This window comes from Chenopodium quinoa, unplaced genomic scaffold (assembly GCF_001683475.1).
Source record: "Chenopodium quinoa cultivar QQ74 unplaced genomic scaffold, ASM168347v1, whole genome shotgun sequence".
Lineage (NCBI taxonomy): Eukaryota > Viridiplantae > Streptophyta > Magnoliopsida > Caryophyllales > Amaranthaceae > Chenopodium > Chenopodium quinoa.
Genome location: NW_018744704.1, coordinates 5,639,410 through 5,658,688, shown reverse-complemented (window position 1 = coordinate 5,658,688; position 19,279 = coordinate 5,639,410). Strand labels below are relative to the sequence as shown.

Below are 19,279 nucleotides of genomic sequence, written 5' to 3'. Positions count from 1 at the left end.
ACTTTCTTTCGTATAATACAAGATTACTAAAGATAATTAAAAAAAATTTGTAATTTACCAAAGAAAAAAAAAATTAGTTTTACCAAAGAAAATTTCCTAAGTTCTTTTGCCGATATTAGTAAAAACATAGGCACGCATTATTGGATTTATCTTTATATATACTTTCAACACATTAAATTTTTTTTTAATTTTACTTCAATATAATCAAATATATTAATAATATTTAATATTTTTCAACAAAAATAATTATACTAATGCCACAATTAAAAAATTTTGAGCAAGTATAAGGGCTACTTTTTTTTCCTTTTTCTTTCGAGAGGGGCATGATCAATTCGTAAAGTTCGACCGTCAATTGGCAAAATTTGAAACTACCACACGACACCAGAGACAATATTAACCTATATAAAATACAAATAAGTACTTCAAAAAATATAAAACAATATGTGACTACAAGGTCAGTTTTTATCTTAAAGATTAATCATAATAAAGTGTTCTACATTACGTATCTCATCAGAAAGAGAATTGTGCTCCCATGTAAACATATCTAATTCCTATAGCTTCCAAAAGTAGAAGTGAATGTTGTAGAGCCCTAATCTAAGAAAACTCTCTTCGCCTTGCCCCATATCAATCCATTCCATCCAATTGAATAAGCCGTCGTATAATCATGTCCAAGGCTATCACTGAGAGCAACCTATATCCAATTCACCGACGTCCCTGCCTTAATAAACTCATCCATTACAGTGGCTGCTGAACGAAGGACAAAAATGCTAATGTAGACGAACATATTCATGTTTACAATAGCAGTGTATCTTCCTAACAATGAGTGTATTATGATACTTTGGACGTTGATCATTTAATCTTATTTACAAATACATCAGTACACTACCTGAGTCCCATCTTTATAGGTCAAATTGCAAGACTTTGGCAGGAAGGGATGAATTTAAGCTCGTAAATTTCCAGCCAAAAGACACCGAACATTACGTCCTATAAATGAGGTGTCCTGTAATGGGTCATCCTCATCGCAAAACTTGACCATCAAACATGTTTCAAAATTTGCCATCTTTTAACCCAGAAGAAAAACAAGGGTGAGAAGGCCATACCAGTAACAAAAAATTGGCTTCTAATAACTTAGCTCCATATGATGCAGTATTTCGCAGGGACATCGGACATATTCAAGTTACACATCTATGTTCCTTTGCCATATTTTTTATTGCTTTTTTTCATGAACATTGACAAATGGTCAATATCTCCCCCGAATGAAGGGGTATCACCCATCAACCACTTTACGGCCTCTGCAGCAGCATCTTTTTCTGCTTGCTTCTTATTGTTACAAGGTTGGCCAACAAACTCCAAGCCATTGAAATCTACAGTAGCGCGAAATTGGTTGTTTTTCAGTTGTCTCGTCTTATAAGCAGGTGCTTCATGTCCTGCCCTTGCAAGCAAAGTTTGCAATTGATTTTTGGAATTATCATCCCCGCTTTTTTTATCACCACGAACACTTGTCGCTTTACCTCCCTTTTTTGATGGTGCTGGCAATTGACGACCAAAGACAAATCTACCCTCACATTGATCTTCTGATATCAATAATCTTATTGCAGATAAAAGATCCACATATCTACATATGTCCAACTTGGGCTCCAAGAGCTGAATTACACAACAAAATGATTAGCAAAACTATGACAAAAAAAAAAAAGAGCACTCTAGTGTGAAAAATCAAGCCAGAATGATACCATAATCTAAATTAGTAAAATCAAGTAAGCATTGTTCACCTTGTAATAAATTAGCTCCTCAAGTTCTCTTTTCAAGCACAGGTAGATGTCTGCTAAGCCAGGTTTCATAAAGAACTCTAAGTATCCTCCCAGCATTTTTAGGTGTCCATCCTATAGAAAAGCGCAAAAATAGACAGAACCCTAAATCTCTGCACCTCGAAAACAAGATAAAAGAAAGAAACCCAAAAATTAAAAATAAAACAAAAAATTACCAGTGCACCCCTAGAAATGTCTCCTCCAAACAGTAACAACACGGAATCTGAAACTGCTGTTGAATCCCTCAGGAAAACAGAATTGACCTTTATCTTCTCATTGAAGACTAGCCATGGATATGATATTTTTGGCTCTTGCGCATTCACTGAATTCTGTGGGAGGAAATAAATAAAATGTTAACAGGGCCTGCACGTCCAACTTCAGCACTCAAGCATTTGCACTTGAAAGTTCTTACCGAATACAAAAGAACCTGTCCATCTTCCATTGTTTTCAGCATTATTGATCTCTCTTTATTCTGCATGGGTATAACAAAGTTCAGCTCCTACTATTGGTAAAACTATACACCACAAAACATCTTTCCTTATTTTTAAAAAACTATTCAACATAAGTTCCACAAGTCACAGAGCACAAAAAGTTTTTGTGAAAAGGCAATTACTAGTTGCGGAAAAATATACTGTTAGTTCTGAACAAGCTACTTACAACAACGGAACAAACACCAGGGAAAAGACCAGCACAGATGATTGCTCGAACAAGATGCTCGTCATGGCTCCACTTATTTTGACTTTCATTATCAAGCTCAACAAGACCTGTATCTTTAAGTAATGAAAAGAACTGCTTCCGTAGGGAATCAATAGCTTTCAATGTCTGGGCAGACAAAAAATTTCTCCAACAGTATTCATAACCAGATTGTTGTTTTTCAGCATCTTTCCATCCTTCATAAGCTCGAATAAGGGCAATATGGTCACTGAATCCACGACCGGAGAACTGAGCCTTAGCTGACTCAGCGAGCTGTGTAAAACAAGCAATAACTATGAATTTCAATCCAATGCATGGTTTAGCAATAAGCTATTTGGGCAAAAGCAACTCAATGTCACATTACCCTTCTATTTCTACTGTCAAATAATGTTCAGGGTATGAAGATCAAGTTGAAAAATAAAAGGTATAAAAATGAAAAAATTAGTAAACAATAAGCTTCACAAATACTACCTAGCCCAACAGTTAAACACCTCCTTAATTCTCGGAGGCGCCAGGTGAACATCCTATTTCAAACCACCCCTTAAATGTCTTTTTTTGAGATTTGAATGTCAATTTTCTAATATTTTGCAGATATTTTACAATTGCCTTTGATAAGTTTCTGAAGTCAGGTCTAGGAATTTGAGCGTCACTTTTCAGGGATATCAGTTTAACAGGTATCATTTTTCATATATATTTAAAATAGGTATCGTTTTCCAAGGGGTCAGTAAACGTTTTACTGGTGTCATTTTTCAAAAAAAATTATGCAAGTTTTACTAGTGTCACGTTTAATAGATCTGTGTCAATTTAACAAGTGTTTATGCCATTTTTAACCGATTTGCACCATCCTTATGGTTCATTTTTATTGATTATAGTTGATTTCATTAACTTATTAATACTTCCACTTTATTTCATTTTTGGCAAATGCTATTTTACAAATATACCATCATTGGACTTTGGACTCACCACACTTATCCACTTGCAATATTTTCATTTTGGGGGCCTGACCACATCTGACGATATTTTAATGGCTACCTATGTTGTTTGGTTATAGTAAGTGTTAACATCTTTATGAAAAGGAAGTAGTATATGTTAAGGCTGTTTGGGTTTAGACAATTTCTAAAGGATATTTTGAATGAAAAAAGAATTACATGTCAATGTATACACGCAAACCATTGCAAATTAGTACACCACCATTCATTTCCTTACTGCCAGTCCATACTTTAAAGGTCCAGACTCCAGACAGTAGGGACCTTTATAACAAGGCTCCTAGAGGGCCTCAATCTCTCATTAGCTAAGAAATACTAAACACAATGATAGTACAGCATCGCCATAAGTAACAGTTTCCATGTGACATATATGATGGCATGACTACAACACTAACATCTAAGATGCCTCTATAATGTATGAAAATAACCCATTCATTTCAGCACAAGTTGCTGCATAACATTTTTTACTCAAGTATGGTGAAATTTTGAAATACAAACAGAATAAGAAACTTTAAAAAAAAAAACGCCCCATTCATTGATAACTTACATCCTTCTTGTCAAATGGCATCATGAAGGGGTCTCTAACACTTAAACCAGCAACAACAGTCATTACGGGGTCCAAGCATTTGAACATAGCCCCCAATATTAGCATCTTCCCAAGCTTGGGCTCCACAGGAAGCACAGACAAGTTCTGACCTGCATGGTAACAATAGTTATACAGTTTTGTGGTGCAAGATCTCTAACCACAACTCATGATAAAATCTTAGGCTGGCTGGTTGTTTCTGATGATGAAAAGAGCAAAGAGGAATAAGAACCAATAGTATGCAACAAAGATTTTCTTAACTACTTACCAAGCACAGTAAGATTTTCGTTTTCGTCCAAAGCTCCAATGATTTTCAAAAAATCAACAGCATTTTGAACCTATAATAAAAACCGAAACAACTATCATGTAATTTACTTCAATTGCATCAAACGAAGACCTCCAATACCATATAGAAACTATTAATGACATTGCCAAAAGAAGAGTTTTTATATGCAAAACATGCGTGCACTGTTCAGAAACAAGATACAAATCACCAAGATGATCAGTTAATGTGGGAAACCAAGAATAATACCGATAATGGCTCAGGTGGTTGCAAAGCCTTCGACAGAAACTCAGAAATACCACCAAGATCTAAGCTTTTTATCTGAAGACAGAGGGACTGTAGGGGTGTCCTCAAAAGTTCTGGCAATTGATAATCACTGAAAGCATCGTAGACACATTTGGGGTAAAGATGGTAACACTCCCCGGATTGAACACGACCAGCTCTACCTCTTCTCTACAGTTAGTGAAAAGAATTAGTATTTGAATAGAAATTAAAAAATGTGAGAACTAGACATTAGTTTAAGAAATTGTAATCAGAACAAAAAGTATAATATAGCACACAATAAGCATAAAAGAAAATTTTAACAAGAAAACTGTTTTTTTTTTTTTTGGGGGGGGGGGGGGGGGGGAAGAGGTGATTAATCAGCAAGCCATAAAATTTTGAGTTTAGTAATAAGTGACAGATGCATGCATCAGTCTGGTTTCAGATTAAGTCATATTCACTATTCGTTTCAGATTTGAGTAATATGGGAAATCATGTATTTTGATGACAAATGATATAAACCTATTGCATGCCCCTTAGTTGATACTCTCTAAACAAGTTTCATTTTTACACACATTAACGTGCTACAGGTGTTCTAATGCCTACCTAGCTTATAAGATCAGCATGTGTACTATAAACTTGGAAGCCATGAAAACAATTTGACTATATATGCAGTAATATCAAAATCTTCAGTTGCTACTACAAAAAATCTGCAAACAATTGAATTTGGAAGTTGTTTCTCCTGTCATAGCTAGACCCCTACACTTTTCATCTTTTGCCTCATACTCCTCTCCTTCAAAAATAAATCCTTCAAAAAATCCAAAACAGCTGAAAATTCTTCAACAAACTCTCGAGCTTTAACCCACTGAAGATATCCAAACTTACACCCATTAAAGAAATTGATTTTACAAGAAAGACGACAAATCATCGTTATGCACATCACAAGGGCTAATCATCAACATCATCAGCCATAACATACAATCAACACAGTAATCAAGCACTTCTTATGTTCTATTATTTTAATTATCATATTCCAAGGGAATATAAGTGACATTCAATCTAGAAAAAAAAAAAAGTAAAGTTAGAAAAAACACTATATTAACCATACAAAAGCCCATGGAGCTATTATTCCAACAAGGATACAAAATTTCACCCTTTATAGAACTTAATACTTCCTCCGATCTTTATACTTCCTTGCTTTTTATTAGTCGACACAGATTCCTTTTAGGAAGTTTTTTTCAGTTGACATTTCTATTGTAGGTATTAAGTGTTAAATTGTCAATTATACCCATGAAAGTCTTCTTCTCACTCCTCTCTTCTCTCTCCTGCCTTCACCCATAAACCCATAACAGAACCTTCATCATCATCTCCCCCATTCTAAAATTTCAAAAGATGACCACCCATCTTCCATTACCGCCACCACCACCACCACCTTGTCCACATATCCCATTTTCATTCTCTTCCACGGCCACCCCCACCTTCTCTCCTATTCATCGCCACCACCACCGCAGCCTCCACCTCTTTCTTTCTCCTTTTCATCGCCACTGCCACCTACACTCTCCTCCATTCTTCGCTAATTGCATACCACAACCACCCAGCGAATTTTAACATAAGTGAGACCATGGTGGTTGGATTTGGCCGAAGATTCCAAACCTAAAACTACCATAACTAAATTCGACTTCCATGATGCACAACAGTGGTTAGTGGATGATGAATTTTTTTCTCTTCTTCTATTTAATCTATGTCGACTTGGAAGTGAGCATGACTTTATGAGTTGAATCCTTCAATTTTTTAAAAAGAAAAAAAAAATTAAATAATTATTTAAGATCTAACAATTTTTCCTGTAAACTTTTAGTAGTCATAATGAGTTTAGTGCTGAGTTGCCATGTCAAAGTGTGAAGGAGAAGGAGAATGGGTTTGTTGGTTAATGGGAGGGTATTACTATCTTTTGCTTACATTTACTACATTTCCTTAATTTGTGTGCCAAACCAAATGGTGCCAACTAAAAAAACAAAGAAAGTATATTACAACAATTGCCTTTTAAGGATGTTTCACATTACTTACAACAATGGCCTTTTTAAAATGTTTCACAATAATTACAAAAATTCTCTATTTGGAAACATTTCACCCGTGAAGTAATTACATTTCTCTAGTCTTTTTTCTTTTCTCACTCCTCCTTCCACACAATCACATGGGTAACATTGGACCACCCTTACTTTTTCTCTTTCTCAATCTTTGTGCCCAACCCAATTGTTGCAATATACTTCCTCCGTTCTCTTTTAAATACAACATTTTGACTTTACATTATTCATATACTCTACTTTGACTAGCTTTGTTGATTTATGGTTAAGAAAAAATATAGTCATGTGGGATCTTGTTAGATTCGTCTCGCTTCATAGTTTATTAATATCAAATTTTAAAAAAGTTTCCATATTAGTAATAAAAGATATTAATGATTGAAATAACGCATTGGCAACTGTGAAATGAGAATTGTTGCATTTAAAAGAGAACAGAGGAAGATCAATTAATAATCACTTCAAGCAGAGGGACCCACCAAATTTTCAAAATTGTCAAAAATAAACAATCGCCCAAAAGTACATAATTTTCCAGCATGATACATAACCCAACTCCGTGAATAAAGTATCCCTACAAAGATTTAAATCTTAATGCCGTCAAAATTAGATGTATCATGTATAGAAAGATAAATAACATAAATATTCTGCAAATCAGGATCAGATGTATCATGTATAATCTTACAGCATCTAAAGTATTTGTGGGAAACTGAAAACAAAGATATAGCCACCTCCCCCATCACCATAATGTTCAATCTTTCATTTGTCTCCGACACTCACTACATAAAACATATGTCCCATTCCCATGCCCTCTATAGTCCACTGTAAATTCACTTTAATGATGTAAAAACAGTTTACCACCAAGTTTTCTCATCAAATAAAGCAATATTAATGCAGTCTCATTTATAGATCAAGAAGTAGGCAGCGATAACGATAACAGTAATGAAAAACCTTTAGAAAGAGTAGAAAGAACTAAACAATTAGTATGGTTGACCATATTAACATCAGACTTTAGTTTTTACCTGCCGAGCAGCAGCTTTTGAGATCCAGGTTGGTAGCAAGCAGGGAGTGTTATTTAGTGCATCATATGATGTCTCTTTTGCCTTACCACAGTCGACAACGAAGACCACATCATTTATGGTGATACTAGTCTCTGCCATGTTTGTCGCAAGTACTATTTTCCTCACTCCTTCTGGTGGCCTATCAAATATCAACCTCTGCATCCAAAATAATTGAATAACACATTAGTGTGACCACAATGTACAAATAAGGCTCAAAACAAATATAAGACGGATGATAAAAGTTAGATCCAAAACCATTTAAATGAATTCAATCATTTTATAATGAACTTCCAAGATGGAATAAATACATGGTTACATACGAAGAGCCTTAGGTTAGGCTGATTGACTTGATGTAGAGAACTCACACATCTTTAGGACAACTTGTTCATATGTGTTAGTGAAGTTTTAATTTTGGAAACTTGGCTTGTCTTTTCTTGTGTCCAGTGCCATTTAAGAATTTCATTTAATAAAAAAAAGCATGCTCTTTAAGCTTCAATGCTGCTAGCATGGAGCTGTATTGTATTTAAAATCTTTTGGATTATGGTTAGATGTTATCCTAGGTCCAAATCTAGGATACTATCTTTAAATTGCTTTCAAGTGATAGTTTGTGTTTTGACCCCAAGTTTTTGGGAGCACTTGCTCTCTGTTTTTCTTAGTTTGGGGTGATTTATATTTAGTTAATTTAATTTGGATTATGTCATTAAGGCCTTAGGAGTTTGTTAGTCGGCCATGATTTTTTTTTTTTAAGATATTGTTTTAGTTCTCGAAGCGCTTGATACAAGGGCAGAAACGACCTTGAAGATCAAGGAAAAAATATGGCTTATAATATGTTTTTGGAAATGCCAGGACGTCAGCTAATCAATGCAAGTCGTTTGAAAAATTGGAGTTCATTTGGTCAGTCAACAAAGGCTAAGACCAAAAACCACACAAAACTGGCAAGAAGGTCAGTTAGCTAGTTTCCTAATCTAAGTAGAATTAGTATTCCTATTCTACTTAGTTAGGAGCTACGAGCAAGGGGTAAAACCTAGAGACTTGTCCTAGAATTAGTCTTAGGTTTATGATTTTGTATTTCGTGGCTTATGAAGACACAGATACTTCAGATTAATAAATGTTTGAGTTTAAAGCTTTATTGCCTGTTCATATTGCTTATTCATTAATTACAGGAATGCTTTTAAGGTTAAGATCATTAAACACTTAGTGTCTAGGAGTAGTTAAGAGTTTAATCTCAAAATAATTAGCTTCCAGGAGTGCTTTAATTAGATTAAGGATTCGAATCATAACTTTAGGAGTGGATTTGTGAGCAAAAATATCAGTTCGATTCGTTCAATCTTCAAGAAACTTATCAAGATTGAATCTTTGTTTCAAGTTTTTTAGAAAAAACTTGAATTCAAGGGGTTAGGATCTACATCATAGCTTCAACAAACGCTGCAAGTAATCACAACCTTGTCTTCCATCATTTCTAAAGGGCCATTTTGTGTTGGCTCCTAATACTAATAACAATGGGCATAGTCATCATTGTCATATACATCTTTGGAGGAAAAAGATGAAATTCCCTATTGCATTGAAAGTTCTAGGTTGTTATTCCTATATGGTGGACTTCCAAATCTCTCCGTGAGATTTATAGTCAGCCGTAGAGGTAGAGCACTCCATCAAGCTGGCAGGATTTCAAATAAACAAACCTCTTTTTATTTTTCTTTTTTTTTTTTTTTTTTATGTTTAAGATTGGTTGTTCTGTAGGTAAGAATTCTGTGTAGAAACAAGGATTCTTCATATACTAGGACCGCAATGATGACAACTCTGACCCCAATTTCAGCTGTGACATTTGCACTATATATTCAACTTTGATCATTATTTTTACTAAAATACTCCCCCAGGCCCCAGCTGGTTCAATTTAGTGTTATTAATCATGTGGTAAAATACACAATAATCTAACAAGATCCCACATCAACACAACCTTAATATGGAGTACATAATATCAGCATAAAACACTATGTAAGGTTTATGTGACACTTGAATATCACATCATTAGCCTCCCTAAAAAATTTAAAACCAAAAAAAAAAAAAAAAACGCCAAAAAGCCAAAGCCCAAAGTACAAACAGTACAAAGTAACTGAAACATGGTTAATTTTTTTTTAAAGGATGTTTATCTATTGGTTTAGCTAGAAATCAACACAGTTACTATAATATCAATTCAAAAAAATTATATAATATCACTTTGAAAACAATATCAATATATCCATACACAAAGTAATATTTACAAAATTGATGATTATTACTAATCAAATACAAATTATTTCGTACATTATTAGATTTTTGACCATAGGTATTTTCTATTATTTGTTCCACTTAATATTTTTTGAAGCTATGAAATGTATTAAACTTGATTAGCAAATGGCATGTATTAGATACCCGTATATTTCAAAGGTAATGAAATTGTAATATACTCATATTTAACTTTATTTTACATAGTACAAACTCTCTTCTGTTACTACACATCAAGGGGTAAAAAAACTTTAATCGAGGATCAGATCATCAAACTCAAGTTGATTGATGGTCATCTCAACTCATTTACATAATCCAAATGTTTGCGGTGATGCAATAGTGTCAAATTTAATAGGAAAAATACACTTTAATAATCCCAACTTTCCTTAATTTACTCAAAATAATCCCAACTTTATTATTCTGTAATAATCTCAACTTTCACCTGCGTTTTCTTTCTTCAATCCGGATTACCGGTTACCTGAAGAAAGGATTAAATTTTTTTTAAAACAAATTATTTGACACGTGTCGTATTCTAATTGGTTCAAAAAAAATTAAAAAAACAAAAAAAAAAAGGAAAAACACAAAAAGAAAAAAACCAAAGACCACCAGCCACCCAACGCTCGTGGCCGACCTTCCCTAACCGGCAAGCCCCACCCCCAAAACCACCTTCTTTGATCCCCCAACCCCACTTTTCCGACCTACCGGAAATCCTCCCCGCACCAGAAACCCACCTGTCACTCCCTTTGTTTGCGTTTTATGGCAATTAGAGAGAGAATGGAAGGGGCTACGTTTTTTATGGTATCAGGGGTGGGGGAGGTGATTTTGAGGGGTGGGGGTGGTGTTAAAGCTGGTTTCGGGGGTTGGGGAAGGGGATGGGGACAGTTTCAGGGACTGTTATAGGTGGTTGTGGGTTTTATGGGTGGCGGTTTCGAGGATGGGGTTGTGGCTATGGCTGGTTTACGGGGTGGGGGGAGGGAGAGGGGGCCAATTCTGCGGAGGTAGGGCGGTTTCAGGGGAGGTTTTGAGGGCTGGGGCTAGGATAGGGTGGTTTGGTTGGCTGTGGAGGGTACTCGCCACCACTAGTGGTTGTGGGCTGGTGGTGGCTGGTTTTGATATGTTTTTTCTTTTTTTCTAATTGATTTTTTCTTTAAATTTTTTCTTTATTTTTTGGACCACTTACGACTTGACACGTGCCAAGTGACCTATAATATTAGGTCATTGACATTTGTTGACCGCTTTGGGATTGTTAGAAGAAAATGCAGGCGAAAGTTGGAATTATTAAAGAATAATTGAAAGTTGGGATTATTTAAAGTAAATTGAGAAAAGTTGGATTATTAAAGTGTATTTTTCCAATTTAATATGACTACCTCCATTTCTTATTTAGTGCAACTTTTGCCATTTTGGGGTGTTTCAAGTAGAGTTGGCAATCCAAACCCGACCCGTGACCCGAAAATGACCCAAACCCGAACTTACCCAACCCAACCCGAAATTGAATTGACTAGAACGTGACCCGATGCCCAAAATGACTAGAACGTGACCCGATGCCCAAAATGACTAGAACGTGACCCAATGCCCAAATGACTCGACCCGGATGACTTGACCCGAAATTGACCTGAAACCCGAAATTGACCCGACCCGAAGTGCCCGAAACCCGAAATAACCAGACTCGATTTTAACCCGAATTGATTGACATTGACCTGAATCAACCCGACCCGAAGTGACCCAACCTGAAGTGACCCGACCTAAAGTGACCCGACCCGAAGTGACCCGATTCCTGAAGGCTGAAGTGAATAGGGTAAAATGGTGAATTACTTATTTTAGGGCTTCTTTCTTTCCTAAGTAATAGGTACTCATGATTTTTTTTTTAACGATTTTACTTAATTTTCCAACTAATTTTTTAAGTGAATTTATTTTGGTGACCCGACCCAAATTGACTCGACCCGAAAATGACCCGACCCGAAAATTGGTCCTAAAAATTGACCCAACCCGAACTGATCCAACCCGAATTTACTCGACCCAAACATAAACGACCCGAACTTAACCCGAACCGAATTTAACCCGAAGTGTTGCCCGAATTTGACCCGATACCCGAATTGACTCGATCTTACCTGAACCCGACCCGAAAATTTGTTGACCCGAAATTGACTCAACCCGAATTGACCCAACCAGAACCCGACCCGAACGACCCGTTTGCCAAGTCTAGTTTCAAGTTATGTCCAACAAAAATTTCTCTCCTTTTATAGTAAATTTTTTAGAGTAAATTACTTCATTACCCCTACTTCAAATTTCTATAACTCGATTAACCCATCAAAACAACAATATTAAGTTTTAAACTACCATAATTTAATTAATGATTCCATCTAATATACCCCTAAATAAATACATTCACCCAACGTCATTCATCATTTCCTTGACAATTTCATCTCTTTCTCATCCTCTTCTCTGACCACCACCACCACCACCGTTCAGCTCTGACCGCCGCCACCACCACCAACATTCAGCTCCGACCGCCGCCGCCACCACCAATGTTCAGCTCTAACCGCCGGCTTTCTACTCTTTTCCTTCTTTTTTCGATTTATCACCACAGTCAAAGCATAAAGTTGAGGTTTTTATGGTCAAATTTGACCATGAAAACTCCAGATCTAGAGTTTTCATGGTCAAATTTGACCAAATAAAGCCATAATTGATGGTGTGAAGGTAACGAATTGCCCTTATAATCTTTTTTGTTCATATTTTAAGGGTGGGTCGTGGTGGTTCGATGAGAGAGGTGGTTGGATTGTGGTGGTTTCGTGGAGAAAGCTGGGTGGGTGTGGTGGCCTGGGTTTGGTAAGAAGTGGGTGGGTCGTGGTGGTTTCAAGGAGAGAGAGTGGGTGTGGTGGGTTCGGTGAGAGAGGGTGGGTGGGTTTGGTGGTTTCAGGGAGAAAGGGAGGGTCGTACTGGTGGTTTCGGGAAGAAGGAGGGTGAGTGCAGGTGGTAGCGTGGTGAATGGTGGCGGCTGGTGGTTGGTGTCAGTGAGAAAGTGGGTAATCATGGTAGGCTGGTGGTTGTCCTTCATTTAGTAATTATCTCATTTTCTCTCTCCTTCCCTTAATCACATACCCATTGTTTTCTTTAACACCCATTAAGAAAATTTGACTTGGGAAAGTGCGACTAATTTTGTTGCACAAAATAAGAAACGGGGTTAGTATAATGTTTGTGTTAATAGGAAACAACAATAATAATGGTTAAATGTCGCATTTTATATTTCAATAGATAAAAATAAAAATATTACTAATTAATATATTTAATACTACAAGCAACTGTCAAGCATGTCTAAATTATTGTAAATTGGTCATTAGAAATGCTAATTAACAAAAGTACTTTAATAATATAAAAATAAAAATCAGATAAAAAGGGAGGCCACTACACATTCGTCAAGGAAGATTGAATTGTTTCCAATTTTTTTAATAGGAATTATTTTCCTTGTGATATTTTTCAAACTATGTAACCAAGGTTTGCCTAAACTAGAATGAGAGCCATTTATTGGACGTACTCAAACTTCTGAAAGCATTCATCATGAAAGCAATGAAGTACATACAAATTATCAGAAAAAAACAATACATGTTAAATAAAAATTCTCAGAGAGAGAGAGAAATCAACATTATTACCTGTTCAGCACTAGCCATGGAACCATGGCAAGCAAGCAACAAAACCCTGTTCGGATCTCCAAGCAAAGGATGAGCTTGGAGCTGGTCCTTCAAAGAATTAATGTCCTCCCAACCAGTCATAAAAACTAAGACCGCACCAGGTCTTTCATTCTTACATATATGGGATAGTACGTGCTCAATGAGATTAAAACCAATCGAATCTGGGTTCCAGCAGGACAATGAATCTTGAGTACGATGACTATACCCATTATAATCAGCAGCTTCTAGTGTATCCTGCCCCATGTTCAGTATAAAATATAACTTCAGCACAAAATTAATTGGTAAAAGAATGCTGTCTAGAAATGGCACAAGAATCTTCCATACCTCTACTGCTGATGCAATTTGTGTCTTTCTCTTCCTCATGGTTTGTTTCTGCATTTTCCATACCTTTTCTTGACCATAATCATCAATCTGATTATAGGGGGTCAACCTATATCCTGTAGTTTCCAAGATATTCTCCAGATAGTGTGCTCGTACAGGAAATGTGAAACCCTGAAAATTATTTATTAATGAGAGTTCATGAGCTTAAATCTTCTCCACCATCTCATCCTTTCATATTGACATGGTGATGCTTCCTCCTTCATCAGCAAAACTCACAAGGCTGATACAAATATTTAACTTTTGCTAGACATAAGCAATCATAAGTTAATTTTAAAGTTCTGTCAATCACTTCTAAATCTGTAATAAGCATATGGTTTCAAGCCATTACTACAACTAGATTAAAGACCAATACACCTATCACTCCATAGCAACTTTGTCACTGGATTTAGGGGGCTTTTGTTTAGGGGTATTCCGGAAAGGGTAAGAGAATTAATAATCAATAAGGATCATTCCCTAAGTTGTTTGTTTGGTCTATTTTGCCATTCCCTTTCCCCTTCCCCCAAAGTCCTCCACAGCCATTCCCCAATCCATCTTAAGGATTCACTAACCGTTTCACTCCTCTACCCATGCTCACCTTGACCCACAGTTGACCACCTCCTTGACCACTAAACCCCTCACATCAACCCTCAACCAACATCCCAACGTCTACTGTCTCCGACCCCTCCACAGCAACCACCTGCCACCACCACTTACTTAAACACCACAAAACCTACACAGCCACTGATGAAAACCCACCAAACCACCACAAAACCCACACAGGTACCACCCACAACCAATCAAACCTCAACAAACACCACCCAACCAACCACCTTGAAAAACTACCCACCACTCGAAAACCACCCACCTAAACACTAGCCCATACCTACAAAAACCCTACCCACCCATCAAAAAAACAACTGGAAACCCAATGACCAACCTCTACCCTCAAAAATCTAGCCACCACCCACGAAAACCCTCATGGAACCTACGAAAACCCTACTTAGCCGGCCGAAAACCATCCCCTGTCCAACCTTGAAATTAGATCCGAGAAAAAGAGAGAGAGAAAGAGAAATCATCAAAGGGGCCAGTCTGCCGCCAAAGATAGAGGGATGAGGTGGCCTGATCCATTGAAGTTGCTGGGGTGATCCCGTAGACTATGGGATGGTGGTCGTTGAATTATTTTATCATGTTGTAGCTGTTGTTGTTAGCTCTATAATGAAGGGATGGTGAATTAATGAGGGTAACTTTCATTTCCTTCTCCTTTCTTATATTCACTGAAACATCAAAGGTTTGGGACTTTTTCATTCTATTCTCCTTATTCCCCTTTCTTTTTCCCTTATCCCTTCCCTTTTGAAAAATAGCCCCTTAGTCATTAACTTTTCAGCGAATCATATCACATCTAGCATGTAGCATGTTCAACCGAACATTTTTGCATAGATTTAAGACAGGGCCCTAATTAATTATATTTTATTTGTTGTCTTTTTCAAGAGTTTTGTTAGGTAGGAGAATACCACTGCATGCATTAGACTGTAATTTTCTTCAGTTAGAGAACAGCTACCCTCTTCTATCACCAAGCTAAAACAATCATTTTTTTGACACAGAAGATAGTACATTTTCACACTTGTAATTTTTGCGAGAAAAAAGGACTTCAGGGGTGCATTCTTTTTATTTGAGTACTTAAGGTAAAGGTAAACTATCATGAAGAGCATGAACCAATCCATATATATAGAGCAGATGAGAAAAGAACAGTAAATTACAGTGAAAAAAAGATAGAGCCTAACCAAAAGATGGCAGGTGGGTGGATATAACGTTAATATTGATTAGGCCAACTTAATGAGATAATTTTCTTGCTCATACCATTTAGGTACATCAAGATAAGCCAGAAAAAAATAGCAATATACATTATAAATAGTTGCTGACAGAAGAATAATAAAGGAGAAAAGCAACATAAATTACTAAACTAAAAAAGGATAAAAATACTTTATTCAAAATACTTGTAGCCAAGCTTCTTGGCATACATCTTAAGAAAGATAATAGAAAGGGTTAATGGACATTATTAATGGAAATATTTTATCACCTTAACAACCCAACCCAACCCTCTTACCGATGATGTTTGAGGTAATTTGATTAAATAGTCCATTTGCCCTTTGTGCTCTCTTATATAATTGTGTGCCAAAAAGCTTGATTTAAGAATTTTGGAATAGGTAATTATACCAAAATATTTCAAACAATCCCTAGTAAAAAAGAAAGTCAATACATAAAGCGCTTCTTTAAATCCATAAACTTACAGGAATATGTAGCATAGGAGCTCCACCAAAGTAAGAGGAAAATAGCTCAGCATTCAGGGTTGCGCTCATCAAAATCAGCCTCAAATCTGGCCGGCGTGGTAGAAGATCTTTCAAGACAATCAGGAGAAAATCTGGCAAAGTTTGCAACAGTAAGACTTTCCTTGTTCTGCTACAGATGAATTAAAAAGGGAAAACTGCTAGCATTACCTTCATTCATGCCACGTTCATGAATTTCATCAACAATGACATGGGTCACACCCCTTAAATTTCTGTCAACAAGCAGTCTCCTCAACAGTATACCAGTAGTACAGAAGAGGAGACCTGTATCCCTTCCTTTAATGCCCTCCAATCTAATTTTGTAGCCAACCTGTCATTGGAATGAGAATAAAATCACTTGCTACAGAAATTGGCCACATTCTTATAGAGCTATACAGATATTAAGGTCAGAGTACCAAGTGGAATGAGAATTAAAAATAATAGAAACTCACTGATTCTCCAAGTTGTTCCCCTCGTTCAGCAGCAACCCTCTCTGAAACAGCCATAGCTGATATTCTTCTCGGTTGTGTACAGATGAGGCTACAACTAGCTCCACGAGCAGCTTCAATTTCAGACTCTAAAATGTATTGAGGAAGTTGAGTTGTTTTACCACAACCAGTTTCACCAGAGACAACTACTACCTGAAATTTTTTATTTGGAGACAAAATTTCGAAGGCATATCAGGACCAAATTAAGATAATGTTAATACATATACGAGTATGAGCAATTGAGCACAAACAGGAATCCATTTAAATCAGCAAAAACAAATGCAAATTAGCAATTTGTAAACAAAGCACTGACTCCATCAAAAAAACTAAAGATAAAGAGCTGATGAAGCCATTGGTTGTACACAGGTTAATCAACTTCCTCAACTAAACCAACTTCCTCTGTAAAGAGGGGGTGGTGCTGACAGTAAATTCTACACAGAACCGCTATCATGCACAGTTATTTTGATTACAAAAATAGAACAACATTCCTTTAGTGAAGTTTTTTTTATCTTCTATTAAAATAAGGTGTTGTCACCACTAAGCATAACAGTTGTTTACTAGTTATAAGGTGAGCATGAAGTATTATAATATTAAAAAGATGCTGATAACATAAGTTCCAAAGAGATAGGACAAATAATCTGCAGAAGAGATTTGAAGCATTTTGTCTATGTTCAACATAGCAGCTATTGAACAGTTTTGCATATATCTGGGTCCCCCTACTTTGCTCCCCTTGAAACCCTCATTGACAAAATTTGATAAATGGTATGCTGGTACAGAGTTTAGAACAACGCTTTCAATGCCAACAATAAATAAAGCCTTTAATGTCTTGTCACTAACTTGAACTCTAAACATGGTATTAAAGAGAGCAACACCTAATAAGACTTATTAACTAATGATGAATAGAAACCTGATTTTCTGAGATAGCCTTCAATAAAGCATCCCTCTCTTTGTATGCAGGTAGACTTCTTCGAGATTCTAGCATCTTCAGACCCTCCGATGATTCCTACACCAAAAAAATCATCATCATTACTCAAAATAATCCATTAACAAAAAAAAACAAGAAGAAAAATATGTAACCACTCAAAATGCAAGAGTTTGACACAGGATGGAGGGAAGATTCAAGGGCTATCTGAGCATCTTCCGTCTGTTTCAGAGATGGGTCAGATGATTTTGACTTTTGAGACTAACAAAGCAAGACTTTTGTAACAGATCATTTAATCATTCAAGGCAAGGGGAAAAGTTGAATAAATTTAAGAACATGATTGGAATAAAAAACAATTAGAAAAAGCCAGATATTCCCAAAAAAAAAGATAAAAAGAAAGAGACAGATATGAATTTCACTCTAAACTACATATGCCCTGATGTTGTTTGGGTATATGACGTCCCCCCATTACGCAAACGGAATTTGTGGGTTCCGAAACGCAACTCAACTTGATGAACCATGCAACCCATTTCAACAATCCGATGACCTATTCATTGAGGGTTATTTGCTTAGAATTTATTTTTGTTCACGAGCATTCCCGGTTCCCTATAGGTAGCGTTCCATGATCCTGAACCCATGCCACAAATTTCATTGTACCACATATCATGTGACATTGCGCCAAGACACATCTCAAAGTAGCTTTGGATATGAAGATTTTGCATGTCATTTGGCCATGAAGTGAGATATAATATACTTCCTCGGTTTTTTTTTTTTAGTTGTACCATTTTGACTTGGAACATTTGCCAACACACAACTTTGAAAATCATTAAATTAGATGTTATACAATTAAAAAATGATAAAAATTAATTTTATGAAAAAACATATAGAGATGAACATAAGATCTCATGCAGTTATATTTTTCCATCATGTATAAATAGCTAAAGATGGTCAAAGCATAGGATCACAACAGTGCAAAAGGTGAATATGCTATAAGTCATACATCTACTTGATGCGATGAAGAGTGCTATTAAGACACAGGAGCTAGAGCACAAGCTCCATCTATTTGGGGCAGTTTGAAAATTCAGATTTGCACTTAACAACTGAATTCATCAGAACCTTAAAGCATAATCTATATGTAAAGCAGGTAGCTCAGCAGATTAGCAAAAAAATGAAAATCTATGTAGGATCTACATCATAATAAAGTCTTGGTGCCAAACTGCCAATTGTGATTGTGGAACCAGTAATACTTTCTAAAAATTTATACTTTGTAAAATATGAGTATATTTCAGCATAATCTGTTTTGTAAAACTCATAGGCAGGTTCGCAACTTCTTATGAAAATATCCCATTTTCATACCAAAATAAGGGGTATTGCATTAAGAGAAAGGGATGAGGGTTATGAGGCAGCTAAGCATTGGATCAACTTGAACTAGATAATATGTTGTCAACATTTAATGACAAAGGAAACTAATGCTGCAATAACACTCAATTCAA

At 36.1% G+C, this 19,279-nt stretch overlaps 1 protein-coding gene across 1 annotated transcript in view; it reads right to left on the bottom strand.

Annotated features, from left to right (window-relative positions):
- Positions 1-384: 384 nt before the first annotated feature.
- The window catches only part of LOC110703013 (DExH-box ATP-dependent RNA helicase DExH3-like), a 28,420-nt gene continuing 9,525 nt past the window's right edge, over positions 385-19,279 (bottom strand). The window contains exons 6-20 of the mRNA XM_021880770.1: positions 17,772-17,867; positions 16,829-17,017; positions 16,548-16,707; positions 16,341-16,471; positions 14,017-14,184; positions 13,654-13,926; positions 7,706-7,900; positions 4,600-4,803; positions 4,336-4,405; positions 4,032-4,180; positions 2,463-2,771; positions 2,218-2,277; positions 1,982-2,134; positions 1,770-1,880; positions 385-1,644 (exon numbers count right to left, since the gene is read on the bottom strand). Coding sequence (XP_021736462.1) covers positions 1,186-1,644; positions 1,770-1,880; positions 1,982-2,134; positions 2,218-2,277; positions 2,463-2,771; positions 4,032-4,180; positions 4,336-4,405; positions 4,600-4,803; positions 7,706-7,900; positions 13,654-13,926; positions 14,017-14,184; positions 16,341-16,471; positions 16,548-16,707; positions 16,829-17,017; positions 17,772-17,867 — 2,727 coding nt within the window. The 3' untranslated portion in view covers positions 385-1,185. The remainder of the gene's footprint in view (positions 1,645-1,769; positions 1,881-1,981; positions 2,135-2,217; positions 2,278-2,462; positions 2,772-4,031; positions 4,181-4,335; positions 4,406-4,599; positions 4,804-7,705; positions 7,901-13,653; positions 13,927-14,016; positions 14,185-16,340; positions 16,472-16,547; positions 16,708-16,828; positions 17,018-17,771; positions 17,868-19,279) is intronic.